Genomic DNA, 25,060 nt, shown 5'->3' with positions numbered 1-25,060 from the left:
CGTCACAGCGGCCAGGCACCGGTTCAGGACTCCGACAGCCTCCTTAGTAGTAGGTGGGAAGGAGTGACAGAGTTGGACGTCATCTGCGTACAGGTGACACCGCACCCCGAAACTCCGGATGATCTCACCCAGCGGCTTCATGTAGATGTTAAACAGCATGGGGGACAGTATGGAGCCCTGAGGAACACCACAGGTCAAAGGCTGTGGTGTTGAACAGGAGTCCCCCATTAACACCTTCTGGGTACGACCCTCCAGAAATGACTGGAGCCACCGCAAAGCGGTGCCCCCAAGGCCCATCTCTGCAAGGCGTCCCAGAAGAATACCGTGGTCGACGGTATCGAAGGCCGCTGAGAGGTCCAGGAGCACCAACAGGGACACACTCCCCCTGTCTAGCTCCCGGCGGAGATCACCCACTAAGGCGACCAAGACCGTCTCGGTACCATGTCCCGGTCTGAAGCCAGACTGTGCCGGATCCAGATAATCCGTGTCTCTCAAGAATACCTGGAGTTGTGAGGCCACCACGCTTTCCATGACTTTGCCCAAGAAGGGAAGATTGGAAACAGGCCGAAAGTTCTCGAATTTAGTGGGGTCCAGTGATGGTTTCTTCAACAGCGGCTTTATAATAGCCTGTTTTAGGCTCGCTGGAATTGTGCCTTCCCGAAGGGAGGCATTGACCACCACCGTTACCCACTCAGCCAATCCCCCTCTGGCCTCTTTCAGAAGCCAGGATGGGCAGGTGTCTAGGATGGACGTGGTGGGCCTCATTCCTCCAAGTATCTTGTCCACATCCTCGGGTTTCACAAACTGAAAAGAATCCATCAAAATAGGACAAGCAGGTGCTTGTGTCACATCCACAGAGACTGCATTTAATGTGGCGTCCAGCCCAGAACGGATTAAAGCGACTTTGTCTGCAAAGAACCGAGCAAATGCTTCACAGCGCGTGTCCGAATTGTCAGGGCTCCCACCTGAGATGGGGGGAGTTAAAAGACCTCTGACAATCCGAAACAACTCCGCCGGACGGTTCTTTGCAGACGCAATAGTAGCCGCAAAGAAAGTTTTCTTTGCGGCTTTTATTGCCGCGGCATATGCCCTTAAAAAGGACACAAACCGTGCTCGGTTTGGCTCGCTTGGGTCCGAGCGCCACACGCTCTCTAGTTCCCTCTTCCTTCGCTTCATCGCTGCCAGCTCCTCAGTAAACCAAGGAGCTGGTTTAGCTCGGTTACTTGAGAGGGGACGTTCCGGAGCGATCCTGTCAATTGCCCTAGTCATCTCCCCATTCCAGAGAGCGACCAAGGCATCGACATGGTCACCTACCGAGGTGGCGGGAAAATCCCCAAGAGCCGTCAGGAATCCGTTCGGATCCATAAGCCTCCTGGGGCGGACCATCTTAATGGGTCCTCCACCCTTGCGGAGGTTAGGGGGGGCAGTGAGCCTAAATCTGATCAGGAAGTGGTCGGTCCATGGCAACGGAGAGATGGACAACTCCTCCACACCGCCACTTTGCTCCCATCCCTGGCAGAAAACCAAGTCCAATGTGTGTCCAGCACAGTGGGTGGGGCCAGATATTTGTTGGGACAGCCCCATGGTTGCCATGGCAGACATGAAGTCCTGAGCCGCTCCTGTGAGGGTTGCCTCGGCATGGATGTTGAAGTCCCCCAGCACAAGAAGCCGTTGGGACTCCACCACCAGGCTCGAGACCACCCCCGCTAGCTCAGGCAGGGAGACTGTAGTGCAGCGAGGTGGACGGTACACTACAAGAATCCCTATTCTGTCCCGGTCACCCACCCTCAGGTGGACGCATTCGAAATTTGTGGTCTGCGGGATGGGGCTCCTGGTCAGATGGATGGAATCTCGATAGACCACTGCGACCCCGCCTCCCCGTCCTCCGGCTCTTGGCTGGTGTTGCACGGAGAAGCCTGGAGGACAGAGCTGGGAGAGGTTTACGCCCCCAGCTTCATCCAACCAGGTCTCCGTGATGCACGCCAGATCTGCCCGCTCCTCCAGGATTAAATCCTGGATCCAGGTCATTTTACCGTTGACAGATCTGGCGTTCAACAACACCACCTTCAAACCAGAGGGCCCGCTCACCTGGTTACACCAATTTACCTTAGGAGACCGGTTGGGGGTTGTTAATATGGGTAAGCGGTCCGAATTAGGCCGAATTCGAGGTCTCCTTTTCCCGCATCTCCTCCTTCCCACCACGACCTCTATGGGGGCCCCTCGGCTCGTGGAACACCTCCTCCCCTCCATGCCGCAGTCTAACGCCAAGATCTTGCTTTCTATTTTATCAGTTGTTTGAATCTCCGTGTTAAATGTGTTAAATGTTTTGATACGGCCAATAGGCCAATCAATAAAACGTATCTATCTAGTACTTTATTGGAGCCCCCGGTGGCACAGCAGGTTAAACTGCTGAGCTTCTGAACTTGCTGACCGAAAGGTTGGTAGGTCAAATCCGGGGATTGGGGTGAGCTCCCACTGTTAGCCCCAGCTTCTGCCAACCTAGCAGTTCAAAATCTGCAAATGTGAATAGATCAATAGGTACTGCTCTGGCGGGAAGATAACAGCACTCCATGCAGTCATGCTGGCAATATGACCTTGGAGGCATCTATGGACAACGCCGGCTCTTTGGCCTAGAAATGGAGATGAGCACCAACCCCCAGAGTCAGACACAACTAGACTTAATGTCAAAGGGAAAACTTTACCTTTACCTTAGTATTTTATATTTTATTGCCTTTTATGACTACTAGGTACTGGAAATTCCTTTTCATTTAGCATTGCCTTAAGTGAAACTTTTGACATCCTACTAGCAAGAAGTAGTTACTACATTCCTCCAGCTTGTGGTTTGTGGAATGGTTTAATATCTGCACCTCAGAAAGAGCACCAGAGCAATGCTTGCCTATGCAAAGCAGATGGCTCTGCCTTGGCTGTCCTAGACAGACACTTCGTACTTTGCACATCACACACTTCCAGCAGAGAAAGTTGCAGCATATGCTTGGGTTAACAGAAGGTCACTGGACACAGCCATTGCGTGGTCAGATTCAAAATCTTTGATCAGGTTCCCAATTGATTTCAGAGGGTTCAATCCTTTATAAGCCTAGGCACAAATACTTCTACCATTTGCACATAGACTGAATTTCTGAGTGTTTCTGTGTCTTATTTATCAACTTACTCCAAAAAGCTGGACTTTTAACTCACTATGATTTCAGGGTGTGGGAAGGGGGAGGAAAGGGGAAGGTAGGGAGAAAGTATTCCATGCCCTGTTACTGATACATTAAGTGCTATTTAAAGTAAAGAATGCATCTTGAAAATGGAACTCTCTGGCTTTGGTTGCCTCAGATATAAATAAGTGTTTCTTCTAGTAACGATTTTATACTATCTTGAAGGGACATATACCGATGTATGTATGAAGTTTGCAGAAATGGGCAGGACGTCTGAGTTTTAAACACAGAGGATAACATCCTGGGGGAGAATTGCATCACCTGGTTTCTTAAAAAGTTAAATTTAATTCCGACTTCATGGTAAAGCCAATAATTGAAACAAATCTGGCGGGGGGATGAACTACTTTAAGGGCTACAAGATTCTGAATCTAAATAAAAGAAAAATACATAATTGTACAGAGAACATATACAAAATGTTTACACAAGAAGCAGTGCTTGAATATCAAGCGAAACGTGGGTGCTAGAAACTATATCATACGAAAGCTGACTGGCACAACCTGGGGTTCACAACCAGATACAGTGAAGACATTTGCCCTTGCGCTTTGCCACTCTGCTGCTGAGTACACATGCCCAGTGTGGAACACATGTCATCACATTAAAACAGTGGATGTGGCTCTTAACGGGACATGTCACATTATCACAGAATGTCTATGCCCTATACCACTGGAGAAATTATATTGTACCACCTGACATTTGCTGGGAAGTAGCAGCCAATAATGAAAAGACCAAGGCAGTGACATCTCCGGTCCATCCCCTGTTCGGAGATCAGCCAGCACGCCAACACCTTAAATCAAGAAATAGTTTTCTAAGAAGTACAGAAATATTTGCAGGAACACCTCAGGAAGCAAGAGTCCAAAAGTGGCAGGCTAAAACTCCGAACCTCAAGCCATGGCTGATACTGAATGAGAGACTCCCACGCACACAGAAGACTGGGTGACTTGGAAGGTGCTGAACAGACTGTGTACTGGCACCATGAGATGCAGAGCCAGCTTTAAGAAATGGAGCCACAAAGTGGAGTCCACGACATGCGAGTGTGGAGAAGAGCAAACTCCAGACCACACACAATGGAGGACCTTCTTACAGCAACACCACGGGCACTCCCAAGTGGTCAGCTACTGGTCAAAGGACATTTACTATAATGTCAAGCTTTTTAAACTTTGTGTGTGATTTTTAAAAAAAATACATTACAACTGTACCCTCGGTTCACTTCTGATACAATAAATAAAAAAAAATACAGTCCAATCCAAGCAAATCACAATTCACTTCTAATGAAATCAGAGAGGTTTAAAATTGAACTCAGTTAAGGTTGTGCAAGTCTAAACATATTCACAGAAAATTCTGTGAGATTCAGCACAGCTAATTGCAAAATAAATAAAATAAATAATAATAATCTTGAAATAGATTGTTTGCCTGACACATTTTTTCTCTTTACAATTCCTGGCTGTAGACTCTGAAACCATGTAGCATCACAGATATATTGGGTTTTAAGCTGTCTCATCATAAGATTTTGCAAGATACTGTCTCAAGAGCTGAGCAGGGGTACAAAAGAAAATTAAAAAAGTTGTACAAGGTGGAAAGCCACAAAACAATGCTGGACAGACTTACCTTTATTCCTATAAAAATGGATTTGCAGGTGAGATGGGCAACTATTTAAATATTTAGTAAATGTTTCATAGAATGAACCATGCCTTTCTAATTCATCAGCAATTTCTTTCAAAGAGACAGCAAAGTGAAAGTTAAGTAGAAATAGAAAGTGTTGGCAACATTATCCAAGATTGGCACAGAAACTCTGGGTGACAGGTAAAACAATGTTATTAATCAACTTAAGAAAAGTAAGTGTAAAGGTTTCCTTTTTAGCAATAGAGCTGGTTTCCTATCATGTGAATGTGTGATGAAATTGTGATAGTTTATTGGTCATCCATATGAACTTTCTTCCAAAGACCATACCACAGAATTGGAAAGGGCTTAATTCCAAGCAGTTTTCTTACCGCAGTCCAATCTAGTTCAACCTGCTTCCTGAGATTTTCAGCATGGAGTGATCAAAATCTCTCACAGAGTCTTAAAAAGTCATCAGCAGATTCTTACGGACAACATGGTAGCCATGTACTATGTCAGTGTTTCTCAACCTGGGGGTCGGGACCCCTGGGGGGGTCGCGAGGGGGGTGGGTCGGAGGGGTCCCCAAAGACTATCAGAAAACACAGTATATTCTGTTGGTCATAGGGGTTCTGTGTGGGAAGTTTGGCTGAATTGTATTATTGGTGGGCTTCAGAATTGCAGATTGCAGGTGAATTATAAATTCCAGCAACTACAACTCCCAAATGTCAAGGTCTATTTTCCCTAAACTCTACCAGTGTTTACATTTGGGCATATTATGTATTCATGCCATGTTTAGTCCAGATACATCATTGTTTGAGGTCACAGTGCTCGCTGGATGTAAGTGAACTATAGCTCCCAAACTACAGCCCACCAAACCCTTCCACTATTTTCTGTTGGTCATGAGAGTTATGTGTGCCAAGTCTGGTTCAATTGCCTCGTTGGTGGAGTTCAGAATGCTCTTTTTATTTAAATGAACCATAAATCCCAGCAACTACAACTCCCAAATGACAAAATCAATCCCCGACCCCATCAGTATTCAAATTTGGGCGTATTGGGTATTTGTGCCAGACTTCGTCCAGTGAATGAAAATACATTCTACATATCAGATATTTACATTATGATTCATAACATTAGCAAAATTACAATTATGAAATCGCAACAAAAATAATGTTGTGGTTGGGGGTCACCACTACATTACGAACTGCATTAAGGGGTCGCAGCATTAGGAAGGTTGAGAAACACTGTACTATGTGAACAAACAGGGTGGTACAGGCTCCAGAAAGCGGTTGGCGCTTTCCATGACTCTGTGGGACTGGTGTGTTGCCCGATAGACGGTGTCGGTGCTTCACCTGCCGGGCTCTCTGAACGTCCCTTATCGTCCACCTCAACACCTTTGATGACACTATTCCCAGCCCTCTCTACTTGATTGTTGCACTTTCCTTGCACTCCCTATGGATGTATTGTGCTTATGGAGGCTGAACCTCAGCTATGTTTTTTCTCAGCCATATTGTTTGATTTTGTTTACAATTGTGATTGTTTTTATATTTTATCTGATGTTTTTAATTGTTGTGTTCTATTTGTAATGTTTGGGCTTGTTCCTTGTAAGCCGCCCAGAGTCTCCTTGGGGAGATGGTTGGCAGGGTATAAAAAATAAAGTTATTATTATTATATTATTAAGGTCGCCGATTTGAATCCACAGAACGGGGTGAGGTCCTGTTGATAGCCCCAGCTTCTGCCAACCTAGCAGTTCGAAAACATGCAAATGTGAGTAGATCAATAGGTACCGCTCTGGCAGGAAGGTAACAGCGCTCCATGCAGTCATGCCAGCCACATGACCTTGGAGTTGTCTACGGACAACACCGGCTCTTCAACTTAGAAATGGAGATGAGCACTACCCTCAGAGTCAAACTCAACTAGGCTTAATGTAAAGGGGAAACATTTACTTTTACCTTTCCTATGCGGAAATCCAAGTAATTTAATAGCAGATGTGTCATTTATAATTGACAACAGTATGTGTTCAGTCCCTTCTACAACCAACTCCAAGTTCAAGAAACATGAAAAATTCTTCCTTGGAATGCAGTCTTTTGCCAAATTGCAGACATGTGGATTAATTTTTGTAGCACGAGAAAGGTGTATAATTGTAAGGTAGTAGTCAGAGCCCATATGTCAGCTGTATTTGTGGTAGAGATAGAACAGTTTCTTTTGCTACCAAATCAGGCAATACTGTAATTAATGACATCTTCCCTACCCAATCAGCATGTTCCCATGGAGAACTTGTTACTTTAGGGCTGCAGATAGCATGCTTTCTGCCAAATCTTGTCCCCCAGGGTTGGAGTAGGAACACTGTGTTGCTGCTGTGCAAAGTGGAAGTACCATTTCACATGTCAGGCTTAAATGTTCTTGACTTGAGTGAGCTCAACATGACATAGTTCCAGGACCTTTGACACAAAACGCTGGCTTGTTCCACCATAGGACACATCCCCAGGCACTCTATCTTTTGTAGATGGAGTTAAGTATATTTCAATACTGTCACAAAAAATAGAACGATGTTCATGATGCAGCTGGGAAAAAATAGCTGCCACTGCTGCCCATGAAGCGTTGCCCATCAGTTTGTATTTTTGTTTCAAAAGCGCAGGTTGACAGTCGTCATTCTGGTCTCAGTACCATTGTGGAATATTTGCATCATGTGGATATTCTCTTATTGAGGTCAGAAGTGTGGCCACTGTGTACTTGGAAATGACAAACTCAGTTCATCAATACCTAGTCATTGGTTTACTGTTTCCAATTGTGAAATTTGTCTTCATGAACCCCCTTAGATGTGTAAGCTGGGTCTGGTTTCATGGAAAGAGAAAGTAGTTGCCAAAAGAATCCTTGATACCAATAGTGAAGGAGAAACCGGCTAGGGACAGGACCAACTAAGGGAAAAAAAGTAGGTAATTATCAGCTGGTTCCAGATTGGTATTCTATCCTCTACTTGCTTGCATTATACTTTCCCCTCTCACTTGCATAATTCCTCATTCTAAATTGAATAAGTATGAATGCTTCAATTTCAACCCACTTTTTCCTCTGCCCAGTTGCTCAAAATGCTGTGTATAGGACGCCTTTTTGTTTTCATATTGAATATATTGCTTACAATTTGACTGCAGAAGATTATTCGATGCCTGTGCCTTTAAAAAGGACAGTTCCTCCCACAGTTGGCTTTAAAATAATCGCAGTTGTGAGGTGGAGCTGAGTCCAACGCTGCCAACAAAATTATAAGTAGTTGCTTCAGTTGGCTTGGGAACATCTGGAGTTGGAAGATGATACAGAGCGGTAGGTCTCTGTCACAATTTTAGATACATTGAAAGCGGGATTCAGTTACTGCAGTTAGCAGTTATATAGCTTCTGCAGTCTTCTGTCTATGGGATGGATTAAACCTTATTTCCTGTAGACCTGAAGCTGCTTTCTAGTGAATTTTGCATGAGTTTATCCTTATGCTGGCAGTACTTCAACACATCAACAAAGATAAAGACCTGTGGTTATTTTTGAAGAATCTCGCGGAAGTGCAAGAGGGATATTTAGAAGATAGCATTTTGTCTTCTGAAACAAGAAAGAAGCAGAATTCTTGAGGGCAAAAAAATCTGGTGAGTTGTGTGTTTAGATTGTCAAGGGGTGTTTGCAAATGAGACTTCAGTGGAAATGAAAAATTAACAAATGACTAGCGTTGCTACTTGGTCCTTAATAAATGCAGTTGTTCTGCTAGTCCAGTTTACAGTAATGCATCAGCTGACAATGCTGTTTATATTATGTCGTAATTTTAAAATGCTGGCTTTTTGCATGTTTGATTTACAGAATCATATGAAGTTTTTCTAGATTGTATCATAAGTATAATGTCATCTTCTCCTGCAATGAGTTGTAACCACTTCACAATAACAATGATTAAGAAGGAAATATTTTACATTTTGCGTGCACTTCTAAGAAATGCTTTGGACTTTATATAAATAAAAATGTAATGTTAGTTTGTGGGATTAATATAACTCAAGAACCACTGGACAAATTGACACCAAATTTAGACACAATACCCCTATCAGGCCAACGAGTGACCATCACTCATAAAACACTGGAAAACACAGCGAAAGGGAGTTTAAAAGCTAAAAACCCCCAAAATTACAATACACCGCATGCACAAAACCACATATATACACAAACACATATATATACACACATACACGAATATATACACACATATATGCATATATACACATACAAAACACATATACACCGAAAAGGAAGGAGACAAAGGGAAAGAAGGAGGGAAGAAGAGAAGGAAGGAAGGAGGGAAGGAAATAAAAAAGTGAAAGAAGGAAGGAAAGAGAAAGCGAAGAAAAGAAAGAGGAGGGGGAGGGAAGGAAGGAAAGAGAAGGAAGGATGGAATCAAAGAGCAAAGAAAGGGAGGACAGAAACAGGTAGAAAAGGACGGAAAAGGAAGGAAAAGAAAAAGAGGGAAGGAAGGAAAGAGGGAGGGAAGGAAGGAAGGAAGGAAGGAAGGAAGGAAGGAAGGAAGGAAGGAGAGAAAGAGGGAGGGAAGGTTGGCCACAGCAATGCGTGGCGGGTACAGCTAGTTCTTCAATAAATACTTTTTCTAAAGTTTATTTAAAAGTGACAAATTTGAAGGTACGATCCTATGCTCACTTTTTTGGGAGTTTGTCCCATGGAACTCAATCTTACTTCTGAGTTAACACGTATAGGAGTGTCTTGTGAATTATGCTATAAATTGAAATGCTAAAATGTCAAATTCTCATATTAAAACATGTAGAAAGTTATTCATGCATGCTTTTGTAGTTATAGATGTTTCTGCATGCAGTACAAATGGGAAGGTTAAAATATTCATGCTTTGGTAATGTTTACCATGAAAGCAGAATTTTGACCAGCCTCCTGCAACCTGGTGCCCTCTAGTTTTTTGGACTTTAGATCTCATCAGTCCTTGCCATCATCCTCTTTGGTCAGGGATGCTGTAAGCTGTAATCCAAAACATCTGGAGGAAATCAGGTGGCGGAAAGGTTTTCTTCATCCCAGCTGCAACATTTAAATTGTCTTGATCTTCCTCTAAATGGGTCTGTCCCCATGGGTTAATACAAGATTGCAGAAAGAACGATCAGTTCTCATTGTGGTGTCCCCCAAGATCTTCAAGAGACTCCACCAAGTTTCTCACCACATCCAGATATTTTTTTAAAAGAAAGAAGCTGTTTGTGAGCAAATTTTGCATACCCCCTGACGTATAGAACAAAATTGCCATGAAACATGGTAGCTTGAGTCCTTTTGAATCCTCTGCCCCTTTCCCCAACCTCCAAAACTGAAGCAAAAATCTAAAACCCAGAAGGCCATGGCAGAGCAAGTTATGGTTCATGACATGGGGGGATGCAAGTGGAAAAATAGCTTCTGCTATTCACTGTTGACCAGCAAAGTTTTTAAACATAGACAGATGTGGTGGTAGTAGTAGTAGTACCACATTTCACAAAAGAAATTTAATTTTCTGATAGATCCTCCAGAAACAAACATCTGTTGAATGGAATGGGATAACGACAATAAACTTTTTGTGTGTTGTATATGAGTTCACACACCTGTATATAAGAGAATTTTAGAAAAAAAAACTAAAGCTTTAGTGTGGCCTGGAGGTCAGATCTGGAGTTGCAAGAGTGGCTCTCTGAGAAATTGATACCGTATCAGTGTTTGATGTAGACGTACCTACCTGTTTGCTTCTGCTATCTTTTGTTTGTATATTTATGAATAAAACAAATATTGAAGACGCTCATTTTTGTGTGAAGGAAGCTTTAGCATTAGTCCCAGATTTTCTCAGTAGTTAGAGCAAAGAGGAGCATTTAAGACTGGTTGCTGAAGCCTGATATGCTTCCTTTGGAGAGAAATTGTGAGTTGCTTAGTGAATGAAGATACAGCACATGATAGTCCTCCAGTGCCATGCTGTCTGAAGATTCTGGGCAAAATTAGCCAAAAAGTAAATTTCCCAAACTGTACTGTCAAGTAAATGTAAGCATCTTGGTGATCTTTCTTAAAATAAGCTTGAATATCTCATCAAATTTAGTAGATGCAAGTGTTTGAGGTTTCATGTGAAGAAGGTGAAAACCTTGATGGAAGTCTAAAAACAGTTGTTACTCAAACTCAAATTTTAGATTGAAAAGCTTTCAGTTTTTTGCGGGGGTGAACCAAAGTAGGATTAAATAGAATACATTAATATACAATATTGAGATTAAATCCCAATACAATTGCGATATAAGTGACTTTGGATTTTGAGGAACCTACCAGATGTGATAAGTGTGAAAAAATAGGGGGGGGGGCTAAGAAGGGAGCAGGATAGGGGGACTATTAGAAAGAGAAAGCAGAGGAGAAAATATGGTGTTTGTATATCAGGGTAATGGTTGCCAAAACAGAAAAACGCACTTAAGATGTTTACCCCATATATACATATAAGGCAGAGGTTCTCAAGCTATGGGTCCCCAGATGTTTTGGCCTACAACTCTCAGAAATTCTAGCCAGTTTACCAGTTGAAGGCCAAAACATCTGGGGATCCACAGGTTGAGAACTAGTGTTATAAGGGTTTTATTGCAAAAGGTGGGAATCATGTTTTCCCCCTCAACTATTACTGGACTGTAAATTTATCTTCCCTAGCTAGCATAGCCAACAGTGTGAAACTATTGAATGTGTAGCGAAACAATATATGGAGAGCTAAATGATTCCTATTCCTGCTTTAATGGGCAGGATCAGACTCCTGCACTTGGTGCATCCTCTGCAGTAGGAGTCATCCCAGAAGCTCTAAATCAGTGGTTCTCAACCTGGGGTTCCCAGATGTTTTTGGCCTGCAACTCCCAGAAATCCCAGCTAGTTTACCAGTTGTTAGGATTTCTGGAAGTTGTAGGCCAAAAACATCTGGGAACCCCAGGTTGAGAACCACTGCTCTAAATGTATAGAGTGAAACTCACTTGGAAGCCTTCTCCTGATAGCTGGCTTGATTGGGCCACTTTTGCTGTTTGAACAAATAAAATAAAACTATTCCTCCCAGGTTTTAACTTGGGTTGGAAATTGAAGGATGTAACCAGTCTGTGGCCTCTCATCATCTGACCTTGCTCTCTTGCAGCAGGCTGCAGTTTGGTCCCTTAGTGTAAGCAAACTGCGTTTCCATACTGGATTGAGAAGAAGGAAGTGTTCCTCTTCCCTTCCCATCCATCCTCCCAGCACAGTATGATACTCACGTCAGAGATGGCTCTATGTAGAAATGGATGGATGCCTATGAATGGGGCCAGTGTGCTTCTGTAAAAGAAGAATGAAGGGGTGGCAGAAAGAGAGCAAGAGGAAAGAAGGTGTTCAGAACAAAAACAGAAAATGGATGGAATAGAAACTAAGGGAGAGAAAAAAGAGGTATCAGACAGTTTTTTTTATTTTGGCCCCTCCAGTCACTGCACATACCCACTGCCAGTTTTGTATGAAAGTGGTGACTATTTTCCCTCTACTGAATGATGCCCTCAACTTTTTTAAAGTTTCCACACCATGTCTTTTGGTCTTAGCTTGGAGCAAGGCACAAGGCATACTTGGCCTAAGACTCAAGCCATTCCAAGCAACCTCTTTGATGAGGAAAAATAGAACAGTCTCTTGTGATGTGTAGACATATGCTATATGGCAGTGAATATGCTTGGAGTCTTATGGGGCAGAAGCAGCAAAAAGATACATTGGTTTCTGTTGACTGTTCAAAGAAGGTGACAATTTAAAAGATCAGCTGGAAGACTATATGTCTTTGTGTATATGTCGGTGTTCCATCTGGTCCATTTGAGAACTTGAATTAGTTCAAGTAGAAACTTTCTTCCCACTGAAACATTTACTAATACATGTGTGCTTTAGATGCGGAACATATCCTCTTGAGACTTCTGTGTATTTTGCACAAAGGCCTAAAGGGAAAAGCTAGACTGGGAAACTTGGTAATGGACAATAACATTGAGGATGCAGTCAACTCAAATTTTAGTGCTCCCACATACATCGTAAGTGCTCTCATGCATTGACTTGAATGCTTGAATAGGTCATTTGTGTCTAGAGTGTTCCATATTATGAAATGATATGGATACCCAGAACAATATGCTGTGTCTACATGTTGTTGTGAAAATGGTAAGACAGAGAGATTCAAATAGCTAGGTACCTTTCTGTAATAAGATGGGTATTTTACTCCATGTTATGTACAAGGCAATAAGCAAAATGTCGCAGTCTTCTTCATGTTTGGCCATGAACCAAGTAATTCCATCCATCTCCTGTTCAGCCAGGTGATGAAAAGGGTAATGTTGATATGAATCACTCTGGCTTACGTGGAAGACTTGTAATCTAAGCAGGTCTCAGTACAGCCAAAAAACTGAGAGTAAAATGAAAAGGTTGTATGATGAAAGGTCATAGAGGGAAACCTTCACCAGCTTGCTCACTGCTATACTTTTTTTAAAAAAAGATGCTGATTCCACTTAGGTTAATAGCCAGCTCAGACTTGCTTAATTTCATCTGAAATAGTAGTGGAAATAAAAAGACTGTGCTTGATTGGATGGGAAGTAGGTGTCTATAATGCTCTTAGATAAGGTCTCAAAAGAGAGCAATGTCAAAGATGAAATTTATGGATGATGAAGAATATTATTAAAAATACCTAAGATTGTATTGCCGAAGGCTTTCATGGCCAGAATCACTGGGTTGTTGTAGGTTTTTTCGGGCTATATGGCCATGGTCTAGAGGCATTCTCTCCTGACGTTTCGCCTGCATCTATGGCAAGCATCCTCAGAGGATGTGCTAGGTGTGAATGTTTCAACTCACCGCCTTGATTAGCATATGCTAATCTAGCTCCAGCAGACAAGAGTCCTTTGTCTCACCCTGGTCATTCCACAGATATATAAACCCTTTTTCCTAGTTCCAACAGACCTCACTACCTCTTAGGATGCTTGCCATAGATGCAGGCGAAACGTCAGGAGAGAATGCCTCAAGACCATAGCCATATAGCCCGAAAAAACCTACAACAACCCAATACCTATGATTAATTTTTAGTAGAGAAAATAAACATGGTGTCATAGCTGCAAAATTACTAGTTACTATTTCAAGAAAATAAACCTTTGTCCAGAGTAATCTACAAGTATTTCTAAAGCTCATCTAATGCCAACCATTCCTTTTTTGAGGCAGGGTGGTGTTATGAGTTCAGGCTGTATTGTTTGCATTGGGAATGGGTGCATTGCTATAGTTTTGTCTAATTATCACATGCTTTGAGTGCTGGTGAAAGAGAGATAAAAACAATTTTCACTTTGGGAATAGGGAACCTGATGCAGTGCAAGAGGAGGGAATAGAGCAGGCTAAAAACAACCTGGATTGAGCAGAAGTTTCCAGATAGTCAATTGAGAGATAAACAGAGATGGCCAATTCAAAAGCTGTTCTATGTTCCAGTCAGCAAATAATCCAAGAACTAGGTGGTTGGAGTGTAAGAGTTAAGTAGTTAATTTAGTCCAGATCAGTCACAAGATGTTCGGCAAGATGAAGGGAGAAGCAATAGAATGGGCATCATCCAGTTGTTCAGTAAGTAAATGGTCCAGATAAATAAAGCCAGCAAGATTTAAAGTATTAAATTGTAGCCAATTCAAGGTCAGGAAAACACAAATGCCTGGAAAGTACTGCTAGTCATCAAAAAAGAGGGTTGAAAGCAACAAAGTTGCCAGGGGTTTTATCAGTAAATGCATACCAGGTGCCCAATTAGGTCAGTGTCTTATACTTAATAATCTCAGGAACAGTGCAATCTCTTTGTCTCTTCATGAATAAATGAATGATTGCAATGGGTTTCCAGTATTTGCAGAGTCCTTTCAAGGTCCTTCTGGGGAGTAGGGCTCAACTTAACCTCAGTCTAGCACCTTGGACCCTGAAAGACCATCATCATCAGAAGGTGCAGTTCCCTGGCAACTGCCTCCTCTTCTCCATCTGAATTCTGAGAGTCTGGTGTAGTATCAACCTTCCAATGCCATCTCTAATATGCTCTCTTGGGTTCAGCATTTTAATAAAATAAACACAGGACCCTTTGCTATTGTCTCTGAGTTCCTCAATGGCCAAGGAAGTGGGGCATCCAAAAAAGTATAAAGTAACTCTCACATTATACCCAAAGGGCTGTTACCTTTGTACATTTGGAATGTCTTCACAAATTGAGTTGTTCCGAAAGTTCAAAACACATTTCAAACATGGAAGATTATCACACAGTACAACCTGTTAAAAGATTTGTCTTACAGATTGAGTTAAAAGCAAAAGGTCTGGTTGAAAGGAAAGGTCTTTGCTTTCTGGGAAACTGAAAGAAGAGAAGGCAACCAGATTGCCTCCCATGGAAGAGAATTTCTTGGCTGAGGAGCTAACAAAGAAGACTCTCCCATCTCTTTACTAAACGATCAGGTGCATACAGGCAGATACTAGGCTCACTTCACCCTCCCCATACACAGAGGAGATGTTATGGTATGTTGGCACATATACAACCTTCCTCAGCCCATCTTAAAGCCCCAAAGTTGCCTCATATAAGCGTTAACACCAGCAGATAGTATTGAGAACGATCTAATTACCACCCTTGTACTAGATGTACAAAGATTACATCAGTGCTGAGATTCTCAGAGGTCCTGTAGAGCTCTCAACACTTTTGTAATCATTGTGTGTTTGTGTAAGATTGCCAATTGATTCTCCAATCCTGGCCATCAGGAGAAGGGCTTTGGGTGCTACACAGAGATGACATGAATACCAACCCATGCAGTGCTGCAAAACTCAGATCTGCACATAAAGGAACGTGTATGTGTGTGGATGTTCCAACCTGATTTCTTGCCACTGTTTTCTAAATTGCTTGAACCCAAGTCATGCATAGCTTTATAGATCGTAAGTGGCACTTTGAATTCTGCCCAGAAGCAGACCAGCACTCAGTAGTGCTGATGCAACAAAAGAATTGAATTATTACAATAAGCTTAAATTATCATGGTTCGGTAGGATAGCACTAGTTAAAATGAAGCACATTTTGCTACAGTGTTTCAATAAATATCTCATAGAGTCTCAACTAATTCAGTATCGTTTGTGGCAGCCACAAAAACAAAGTTTCTGGAGTTTAACAACTACTTTCAGAGTAAGTACTGCACAATTAAACAGGAAATAACACTTTCCAACCAGGAAAGTTTACATGTTTTTGCAATTTTGCTACATAGGGAGCCCCCGGTGGTGCAGTGGGTTAAACCACTGAGCTGCTAAACTTGTTGACCGAGAGGTCACAGGTTCGAATCCAGGGAGTGAGGTGAGCTTTTGCTGTCAGCCCCAGCTTCTGTCAATCTAGCAGTTCAAGAACATGCAAATATGAGTAGATCAATAGGTACTGCTCTGGTAACAACACTCCATGCAGTCATGCTGGCCGCATGACTTTGGAGTTGTCTACAGACAACGCTGGCTCTTCGGCTTAGAAATGGAGATGAGCACCAACCCCCAGAGTCGAACACGACTGGACTTAATGTCACGGGGAAAACTTTACCTTTACCTTAGTGTATAATCAAAACTAAAAAAATCTGGCTGGTGTTACACTTTAAATATGTACTTGTTCTGATTTACAAACGAATTCAATTTAAGAGCAAACCTACAGAACCTATCTTGTTCATAACCTGGGGCTACCTGTAGTTATGTACCTGAAGACTATCATGATGGAAGGTGGATGCTATACATGCCATTTCTGCTACTCATAAGATAATATAACCTTGCAATAATGCATAGTCAAGAGTTATGCACTTCAGGTAATTTGCCATGCAGTCATGGAGTAATGTCAAGCATCATACTATTTGCTTTGCACTGCTGAAAAGTAAATAAATAGTTCAGAGGTCATTGCCTTTGGTAAATGGCAGTATGCTGGGGAAACAGTATAGATCTATCTTCTTCAGGCAATTCTAGTTGTTAAGATTAGATGTGGACAGGATGTGCGTGGATTTTCAGTCATGCCCTGCTAACCTGAATTCTAATAGTTTCTGCTCTGATAAGCTTAGCACGTCTTCAGAAGAAATGCTTCCTCAAATGGGGAAAGATGTTTTGTTCGTCACAGCATGTGAGTGTCTTCAACTATGTATCTCGCATTTAAGTTGCTCTGTTTGTAGTTTGGCAGAGGAAGTAGATAAAGGTTTAACTCTCAAGTCTGATTACTGAGGTATATGTCTCTGACAGGAAACCATTCTGATAGGGAATTACAAGAAATATGCATTTCCTTAATAGTTTCTAGGGCTCTTCGTCCTTCCTTGTCACATTGCTTCTTGTGATGAAAGGCCGTTATCACAAAAAACTCTGACTCAACTGAAGTTTCATACTTCACTTACAGCCACTGTATATTAAGATATGAATATACAATTGCATTCTGACAACCTTTTCTGTACTAACTTTTATGCATCAGATTTGTACTAAGGAGTTCTTTGATGGCCTCAAATATTTGAGAGGGGAGAATTTTTTCACCTCATCTCTACTTACTGGAGCATGACTGATATAAAATCCTAGAATCCTAGAGCTGGAAGGGGCCATCCAGTCCAACTTTCTACCATGCAAGAAGGTGCAATCAAAGCGCTCCCAATAGATAGCCTCTATGGAAAAGCCTCCAGAGAAGGAGACTCCATCACACTCCAAGGCAACCTATGCCACGCTCCAATAGCTCTTACTCTCAGGCTCTTCCTAATGTTTTCAATCGACTCTCTTTCCCTGCCATTTGAAACCATTGTTCCCTTGTTCCCTGGTCTCTAGAGCAGCAGAAAGTCTCCCCTCCTCCTCCTCAATGGGACACCCTTGTAAATCTTGAAACATGGTTCTCATGTCCCCTCTCTCTACCTTCTCTTCTCCCAGCCAAACATCCTGCAAATGGAAAGGAGGAAGGAAAAAGAGAAGGAAGAAGGAAGAAGAGAGGGATGGTTGGAAAGAAGGAAGGGCAGAAGGGAAGGGAGGGAGAGAAGACAAAAGGGAAGGAAGGAAGTGAAAAGAAAGAGAGGGAAGGGGGGAGAAAAGAGGGAAGGAAAGTAGGATGAAAGGGTGGAAGGGAAGGAAGAAGGGAGGGATAAAGAGGGAGGTAAGGGAGGGAAGAAGGGAATGAGGAAGTAAACAGGGAAGGAACGAAGAAAGGCTAGGATGGTGAGAGAGAGGAGGGCCAAAGAAAAGAGCCCAAGGGGCTGCATGCGGCCCTTTGACCTGGGTTTACCCATACCTGCCCTAAGGCATAGGGTTTCTTAGTAAGATATGGTAAGATATGTTCCTAAGAAGTTTATAATTGGATTCCTTTGGGGCTAAGTGAGTGTGACTTGCCCAAGGTCACTCATTGAGTTTGCTCGTGGAGTGGAGATTCAAAATCTGGTCTCCAGAATTGTAGTTCAACACTCAAACCACTACACTACGCTGCCTCTTACTAGTGCTAAAAGTATGGTTAAAAGAATGTACCTGTAACTCAAACCTTCTTGGGTTATAAAACATGTAGCTTCTTGTTCCTTGCCAACTGTTTTAAATGGATGTATGTTAAAAGGAGTGTTATTATATCTTCATTATGTTTGTTTTAAAGGTGGAGTTGCATGCCAGAGAATGGTGTTTTACTGAAAGCAGAGCAAGCATTTTACTTATCTGTTGTGTTCACATCACGTCTAGCCCCATCATTTGGTAGAAGTGAGGCATCATATTTGGGGTGTCATGAAGAAATGGCAAATTCTTGGTTACTTAATTAGTTGTACTCTATTTTTTGCCAGGAGAAGTGCTTGATGGATTTTCTGCCAATATGGCTTTATGCACTGTGTACCTTTAACAGGTGAGGGTGCAAAACAGACATTTCTACACTGTCTCAGGCAGCAAAATACCTTGTGTTAGTCTGATTCATATATTTAGCAGATACCAGGTGGGGGCCTTCTATCAGCTGTAAAAAAAGCTCTGCTCTCTCTTTCCTTTTTAGCTCCAGCATAAGCCATATTCTGGGAAATAGTGTGATACGAATATTTCAGATACCAAAGGCCTTTGAAATCAGCAGTTGTTGATGTTTAGTCACTAGTGACCACTTGCTACCTCTGTTCTTCTTTTGAAGTACATGATGGAAAGCACATGAAATACAAATAAAAGTTCCTGGATGAATGGGCTGAGGAGAAGAGTATGGCAAGTTTCAGGACCTTCCACATCCCTATTGAAGCAGGAACAGGTTGCACATGTAGCCAACTAGCGGGAAAGGAAAGGCTTTCCTTTTTTTAAATGCTTACCTTATCATCTCATAAAAGTGCTCAAAGTAGTTACCAATAACATCTGCAGTATGAAGACTTAAATTGCAAATGACCAAGCGATGGCTGAGATCCTGTCTGGCCCCACTATAAGAGTTCTGCACGTGGAGCTACAATCCAGATGTCCAGTTAATATCCCCAGAATCAGCATTGGGCATCTGTAGGCCCCCAAACTATGTTATGTGTATGTGTGATAGAGCCTTGTATGGATCCCCTCAGGCTGGATCTATACTGGCCTATATCCCAGGATCTGATCCCAGATTACCTGCTTTGAACTGGGGTCCCTTCCACACAGCTGAATAAAATCCCACATTATCTGCTTTGAACTAGAATATGTGGCTGTGCAGACTCTGATAACCCAGTTCAAAGCAGAGATGGTGGGATTTTCTGCCTTGATATTCTGGGTTATATGAATGTGTGGAAGAGCCCTGGATCATATGAGTCTCCACTGCCGGATAATCTGGGGTAAGAATATAATGTGGGATTAGTTCCTTGGATTTAGGGCAGTGTAGATCCAGTCCCATGTTTCAACACTAGGAATCCTGCCACTTGCCTTGCCAATTTTCTTATTCCTCTATTTAATATCTTCATGGACTGGTTTCTTGGGCCTCAAGATTATCACTTAAATGTGGCTGTGTTGTTTCTGTGGTTCCTGTATTGCTGTGCAGGTTTGATAGAAACAGACCAAGACATTTTTCAAACTGCATTGATTATAGGTTGATTAAGCACAGTAGAACAATATATTAACCTCTAATATAACATTATTTTAGGCTCACCAAAACGGTAGTCAGTTTCCCCATCTGAGTGGCTATCCTGTGTCTCCTCAATCCAAAATATGTCAACACACCCTTCTCTATCAAATCCCAAACCCTGTTTCTATTGCTTCAAAATCTTGTCTGACTCATAAAGGCACATTTCTATTTTTGCTATCACATATGTGCCCAACACCTTCTTCACTGGATGGATTGTAGAATCATCTGGCTATGTCCCTGTATCCAGATGTAAAATGATTACATTATCTGCTGGGAAAATTTGGAGTCTACTGAAGGTCTCATATAACTATTCCGCCTCTGGCTATGAGAATACAGCTACATATTTCTCTGATGCCCCCTTCTAGCAGCCATGGCGTAGCTGGGTGTGTGAGGTGGGGTGACTGCAACATTTTAGGCCCCTTCTATGCTGGCATATAATCCAGATTATCAAAGGAGATAATCCAGATTATCTGCTTTGAATTGGATTATCTCAGTCTACACTGCCATATAATCCAGTTCAAAGCATATAATCTGGATTTTATATGGCAGTGTAGAAGGAGCCTCAGTAGTGAATCAGGATAGCTAGGGTTTTGGTTGCTGGAGAGGGTTGAAAAGAAGATCAACTTCTGTAATGACTAAAATAAAATATGCACAGATATACGTTCAACCGATACCTGCAAATGTCAACAGGAGGGTTCAAGCCAATATCAGAATTAAATCTGGCGGGAGAAAATAAGCATAGCAACCAGAATGAATAAACGAAAGTTTTAACAGAACAGCAGAAACAAAAGGGAAACAACCCTTTAGGCCAAATGCCTCCTAAAATATGAAAGGGTGTTATTTGGCACCAGAAGGCTGTTCTGTGCATTTCTTTACTACAATGAGGGTGGTTTCCATTTCAGTCCTTTCTTATAAATCTTAATCCTGCAGTACTTTTTATTCTGCAGAGGAGTGAGAGACATGAAGCAGAACGGGGGGCGTGGAGGAGAATAAAACAGGATTGAATGGTTTAGCTTTGCGGTAATAGCAACATAGTCTTTGCTCCTGTGTTTGTAAAGGATGTGTGCCAATGTGTGAATAAGCATGCAGATGAGCATTTGTTTTGTTTTACTTTAAAAAAAATGTTTGAAAGTGGTTAGAAAACTTTCTTGGATATTTTTGTAGAGCTGAGCTAGATGTCTGTTGTGTAAAACATGCTTTTTTGCACACATCTGTGGGACCAAGTTACAGCTTCTGTTGGGTGGCTCCTGCTGTTTAAAAGCTTGCCACTCTGGATTCACTTAGGACAGTGGTTCTCAACCTGTGGGTCCCCAGATGTTTTGACCTTCAACTCCCAGAAATCCTAACAGCTGGTAAACTGGCTGAGATTTCTGGGAGTTGTAGGTCAAAACACCTGGAGACCCACAGGTTGAGAGCCATTAATTTAGGGGATGCCCCAAATCAAAAACACATGGCTTTTCTCAGAAGTCCACTTCTGCTTCCTGAAGCTGTAATTGCACCATGCGCCTTGGTGTAGAAACAGTAAAACAGTGTTTCTTTGAGTCAAGTTATACTATAACTCCATGCTCTGGCCATAATTGGTCATGTGGAAGTAACTTTTTCACATGCAACATTGAGTTGTACTGAGGTGCATAACTCCAGCTAATCTGTCAATTAGATGAACAGCCTTCTGACTCTAGTGGATGTATATTCCCCACATGCTCCGCTTGCTGTTTAAACAGGAAAGCGAGCCAGCAAAATTTGACTTTGTGTGTCTAATGGGAATGACTTATATGAATAGCAAAACATTATTTTTGTTTGCCAAATAGGTGGGTAGGCTCCCGTCATCCAATCACCTGTGGCTGCCTTTCCTCCACCCCCTTAGAGCTTGCAGCTTCACACCACCGACTGCTTCGACTTTTAAGGCAGATATTGAAGCAAAAATCTTCCTCCACCATTTGTTCCTAGACCAAAGAAATCCAGAAGTCCATAAACTGAATATTTCTGTTGGGTAAGTAAAGGTTAGGCTGAAAGAAAGTTGGCAGTTGCTTTATAAAACAACTGAAAACACTTGAGAAGACATTGAATGGTGTCTGTAAAATCTTTGAGTCACTTTCTATAAATGGCTTAGCAGTCTGCAAACAGTGCACCAAAGTAGACTGTTAATGTTGAATACCTGGCTTTCTAAAGATAAAAAACCTAGAGTGTTTATAATATTTTGGAGGAATATAGAAAAATCCTCAAGAAGAAGAGAGCAATTTAATGTTCAAAATCTAGATAATTGCTGTGAAATAATCTTAACTAGATTAACTTGAAATTAAGTTATTGAAAGTTTGTAATCCTTATGTGGCATTTAATATTTTGTTTTGTTATAAGGATTTTCAAAAAGTAAGCTATATTTTTATAATTTTTTCTGCACTTTCTAGGAAGTAGAAAAGGTTTTGAACTCAGCAGGAGTGTAAGGTTACATTATTAAAATTTGCTATAGTACTGTAATCCTTAATGGAGTAGGACATATAGCATAGTTGAAAATTTACAGTCTTGTAAATGTTTTCAGGGAGGTCGCAGGTTGATAACTGAACAGTGTGTAGTCTCTGACTCTTATAGCTTAAGAATGGGAAGGTGCTCTGAAGGGGTAAGGCTGGAAAATGATAGGAAAAAGTAATGCATAATTTCTGATGTGTTTAGTTTTTTTTAAAAACAAAACAAAACAAAACAAGGTAACAAATGAGAGCCAGTATTGTGTAGTAGTTTGAGTGTTGGATTATGATTCTGGAGGCCAACACTTGAATCCATGCTTAACTCTTGGGTGATCTTGGAAAGTCACGCTCTCTCAGCTCTAGGCAAGGCAACCCCCTCTGTGCAGATCTTGCCAAGAAAACCCTATGATAAAGTCACCATGGATTGGAAACAACATCAAAGCATACATCAACAATAACAACAGAATGATGGCAGATGCTTGTCATAGGTGCTGTCTAGAAAAAACCTGTGACATTCCCATAACCACATTCTGATCAGCATTTCCAGTAGCAGTTTTATCCACTCTTTTGTCAGCTTGCTTCATCTTTACAGCTGAATTTGCCTGTCCTGCAAATTGGAGTTGGGAGATCCTTTGGAGCAGAGTTGGGAAGCTGGAAAACTGTTTCACTAACATAATGGCCCTCCATTGGAGGACAGACACAATTGCAATTCCAAGTGTTACAAAATGTGCTATTCCTTCTACATATACTATGTATCAAATATTAGAAATGAGTAACTAGAAATACATATAAGTCACAGTGTATCATCATCCCACCTGAGTGGGTGAGGTCTGGTTTGTGCTTGGATGGGAGGTCAACATTGATACCAGTGATCTCTAGGTATGGGCTTACCTGAAACCTTTGAAAGCTTGCTGCCAATCAAGAGCTAGATGGAGCATTTATCTGACTAAGTACTGTATCGTTACTATTTCAATATTTCAGCCACTCTCTTATTTTTCAGAATTCCCAATCCAAAATGATTACTTGTGGACCAGCTTTGTCATTTGTTCGGCGCCTTTTCCGGAGGAAGATTGTAACTTTGGACAGCCTTGAAGATTCCAAATTATGTCGCTGTTTGTCAACCATGGACCTCATTGCCCTTGGAGTGGGAAGTACCCTGGGAGCTGGTGTTTACGTCCTCGCTGGAGAAGTTGCCAAAGCAGATTCTGGACCTAGTATAGTTCTTTCTTTTCTCATTGCGGCCTTAGCTTCTGTGATGGCAGGCCTCTGTTATGCCGAATTTGGTGCTCGAGTTCCAAAGACTGGCTCTGCTTATCTGTATACATATGTAACTGTCGGCGAACTCTGGGCTTTTATCACCGGCTGGAATCTCATTTTGTCCTATGTTATAGGTGAGTTTGGAAGCCTTTGAGACTATTGGGAGAATGCCAGTCCAAACCTGCTTGGCTTTTGCCTCCTGGATCCTGCTAAGTACTTGGAATCCGTATGTGTGAGAGGTCATCTGGACACATATGTTTTTTAAGCCTAGTTTTTCTGTACTTTTGGTAATAGTATGAATGGACCAGGATCCTGTGATTAGCAACATATTCCCCTTGTAAGAGGGGAATAGACTTGGGATACATTGGAATGTAGTGGTATCAGTGATAGATGTACTAGTTAAAAGGTTTCTTGACCATGGTACCCTGGATAACATCTAAGCCTTGTTAAACATTATGTTGTGTGTACAACCATATCTTACGTTTGAAGATGGAGTAGCAAGGCAAATATATCTTATGAGTTTCTTTGAAGAACCAACGTCTGCAGCTGAGCATATCTTTCTTTATCCACATGGCTGTGTTATGTGGTTTGTTCTGATGGCAAGCTCACCAAACGATTTTTCATACAGCTATTTATTATAAAGATTAAGTAAATTAACTATTTATTTCATTGGGTACTACAGAGCCAATGTATCAAATTAGGCCTTTCCAGTTATTTAGGTATTTTAGGAAACATGTGATTTTTGTCTATAATGAGTGGGACAGGTTTGAGTAAAGGAGACAACATTATGCTACTGAAACGAGATATTATAAAACTATATTGATTTTTAAAGGCACCCTTTATCAAGGATCTGGATAAGATTTAATGTGTTGATACTGTAGTGTTGGATTCCGACATAATTATGATACTTCTGATACTGCTTTCTAAATTCAAGTAGGATTTGTATTTTAAGCTACTAAAGTACTGTTGTAATCCTTTTTGTAATCTATAGTATGTTCTATTTTGTTCTGTTTTCTTAGGTACATCAAGTGTAGCAAGAGCATGGAGTGGTACCTTTGATGAACTCCTTGGAAAACAAATTGGTTATTTTTTCAAAACCTATTTCAGAATGAATTATTCTGGTCTAGCAGAATATCCAGATTTTTTTGCAGTCTGCCTTATATTGCTTCTAGCAGGTAAAAATGTTTAAAATTCATTCTTATCATATTCCTAGAATTCGAATTAAGGCGCACCATCCAGTATGATTCGTTTAATTTTGTAAGAAAAAATGGTTTTTAAAACTCTGACTGTCGTGATTTTATGCTGTTTATTTACTTACTTTTGTTTACTTTATTTTTGTATATCCCACCTTTCTTCTGATGTAGGATCTTAAGGTGGCAACATAAAGTTGCTAATCTGGTGTAGCTGCATCAAGAAGACACATTTATTTGAAAAGTATTCATTTAATCACTTGGATTTCTCTAAATCAGTGGATCTCATCCTGTAGGTCCCCAGATGCTTT

The 25,060-nt window shown here is 41.5% G+C and overlaps 1 protein-coding gene across 3 annotated transcripts in view; it reads left to right on the top strand.

Annotated features, from left to right (window-relative positions):
* Positions 1-25,060, top strand: part of SLC7A2 (solute carrier family 7 member 2) — a 62,671-nt gene that overhangs the window by 16,215 nt on the left and 21,396 nt on the right. For 2 of the 3 annotated variants that reach the window (XM_060778563.2, XM_060778568.2), the window contains exons 2-4: positions 21,652-21,833; positions 23,303-23,693; positions 24,579-24,734. In XM_060778563.2, coding sequence (XP_060634546.2) covers positions 23,318-23,693; positions 24,579-24,734 — 532 coding nt within the window. In that variant the 5' untranslated portion in view covers positions 21,652-21,833; positions 23,303-23,317. The remainder of the gene's footprint in view (positions 1-21,651; positions 21,834-23,302; positions 23,694-24,578; positions 24,735-25,060) is intronic. The other variant, XM_060778566.2, reaches the window with a different exon arrangement.

This window comes from Anolis sagrei, chromosome 5 (assembly GCF_037176765.1).
Source record: "Anolis sagrei isolate rAnoSag1 chromosome 5, rAnoSag1.mat, whole genome shotgun sequence".
NCBI lineage: Eukaryota > Metazoa > Chordata > Lepidosauria > Squamata > Dactyloidae > Anolis > Anolis sagrei.
This window is presented reverse-complemented; position numbering and strand designations above follow the sequence as displayed.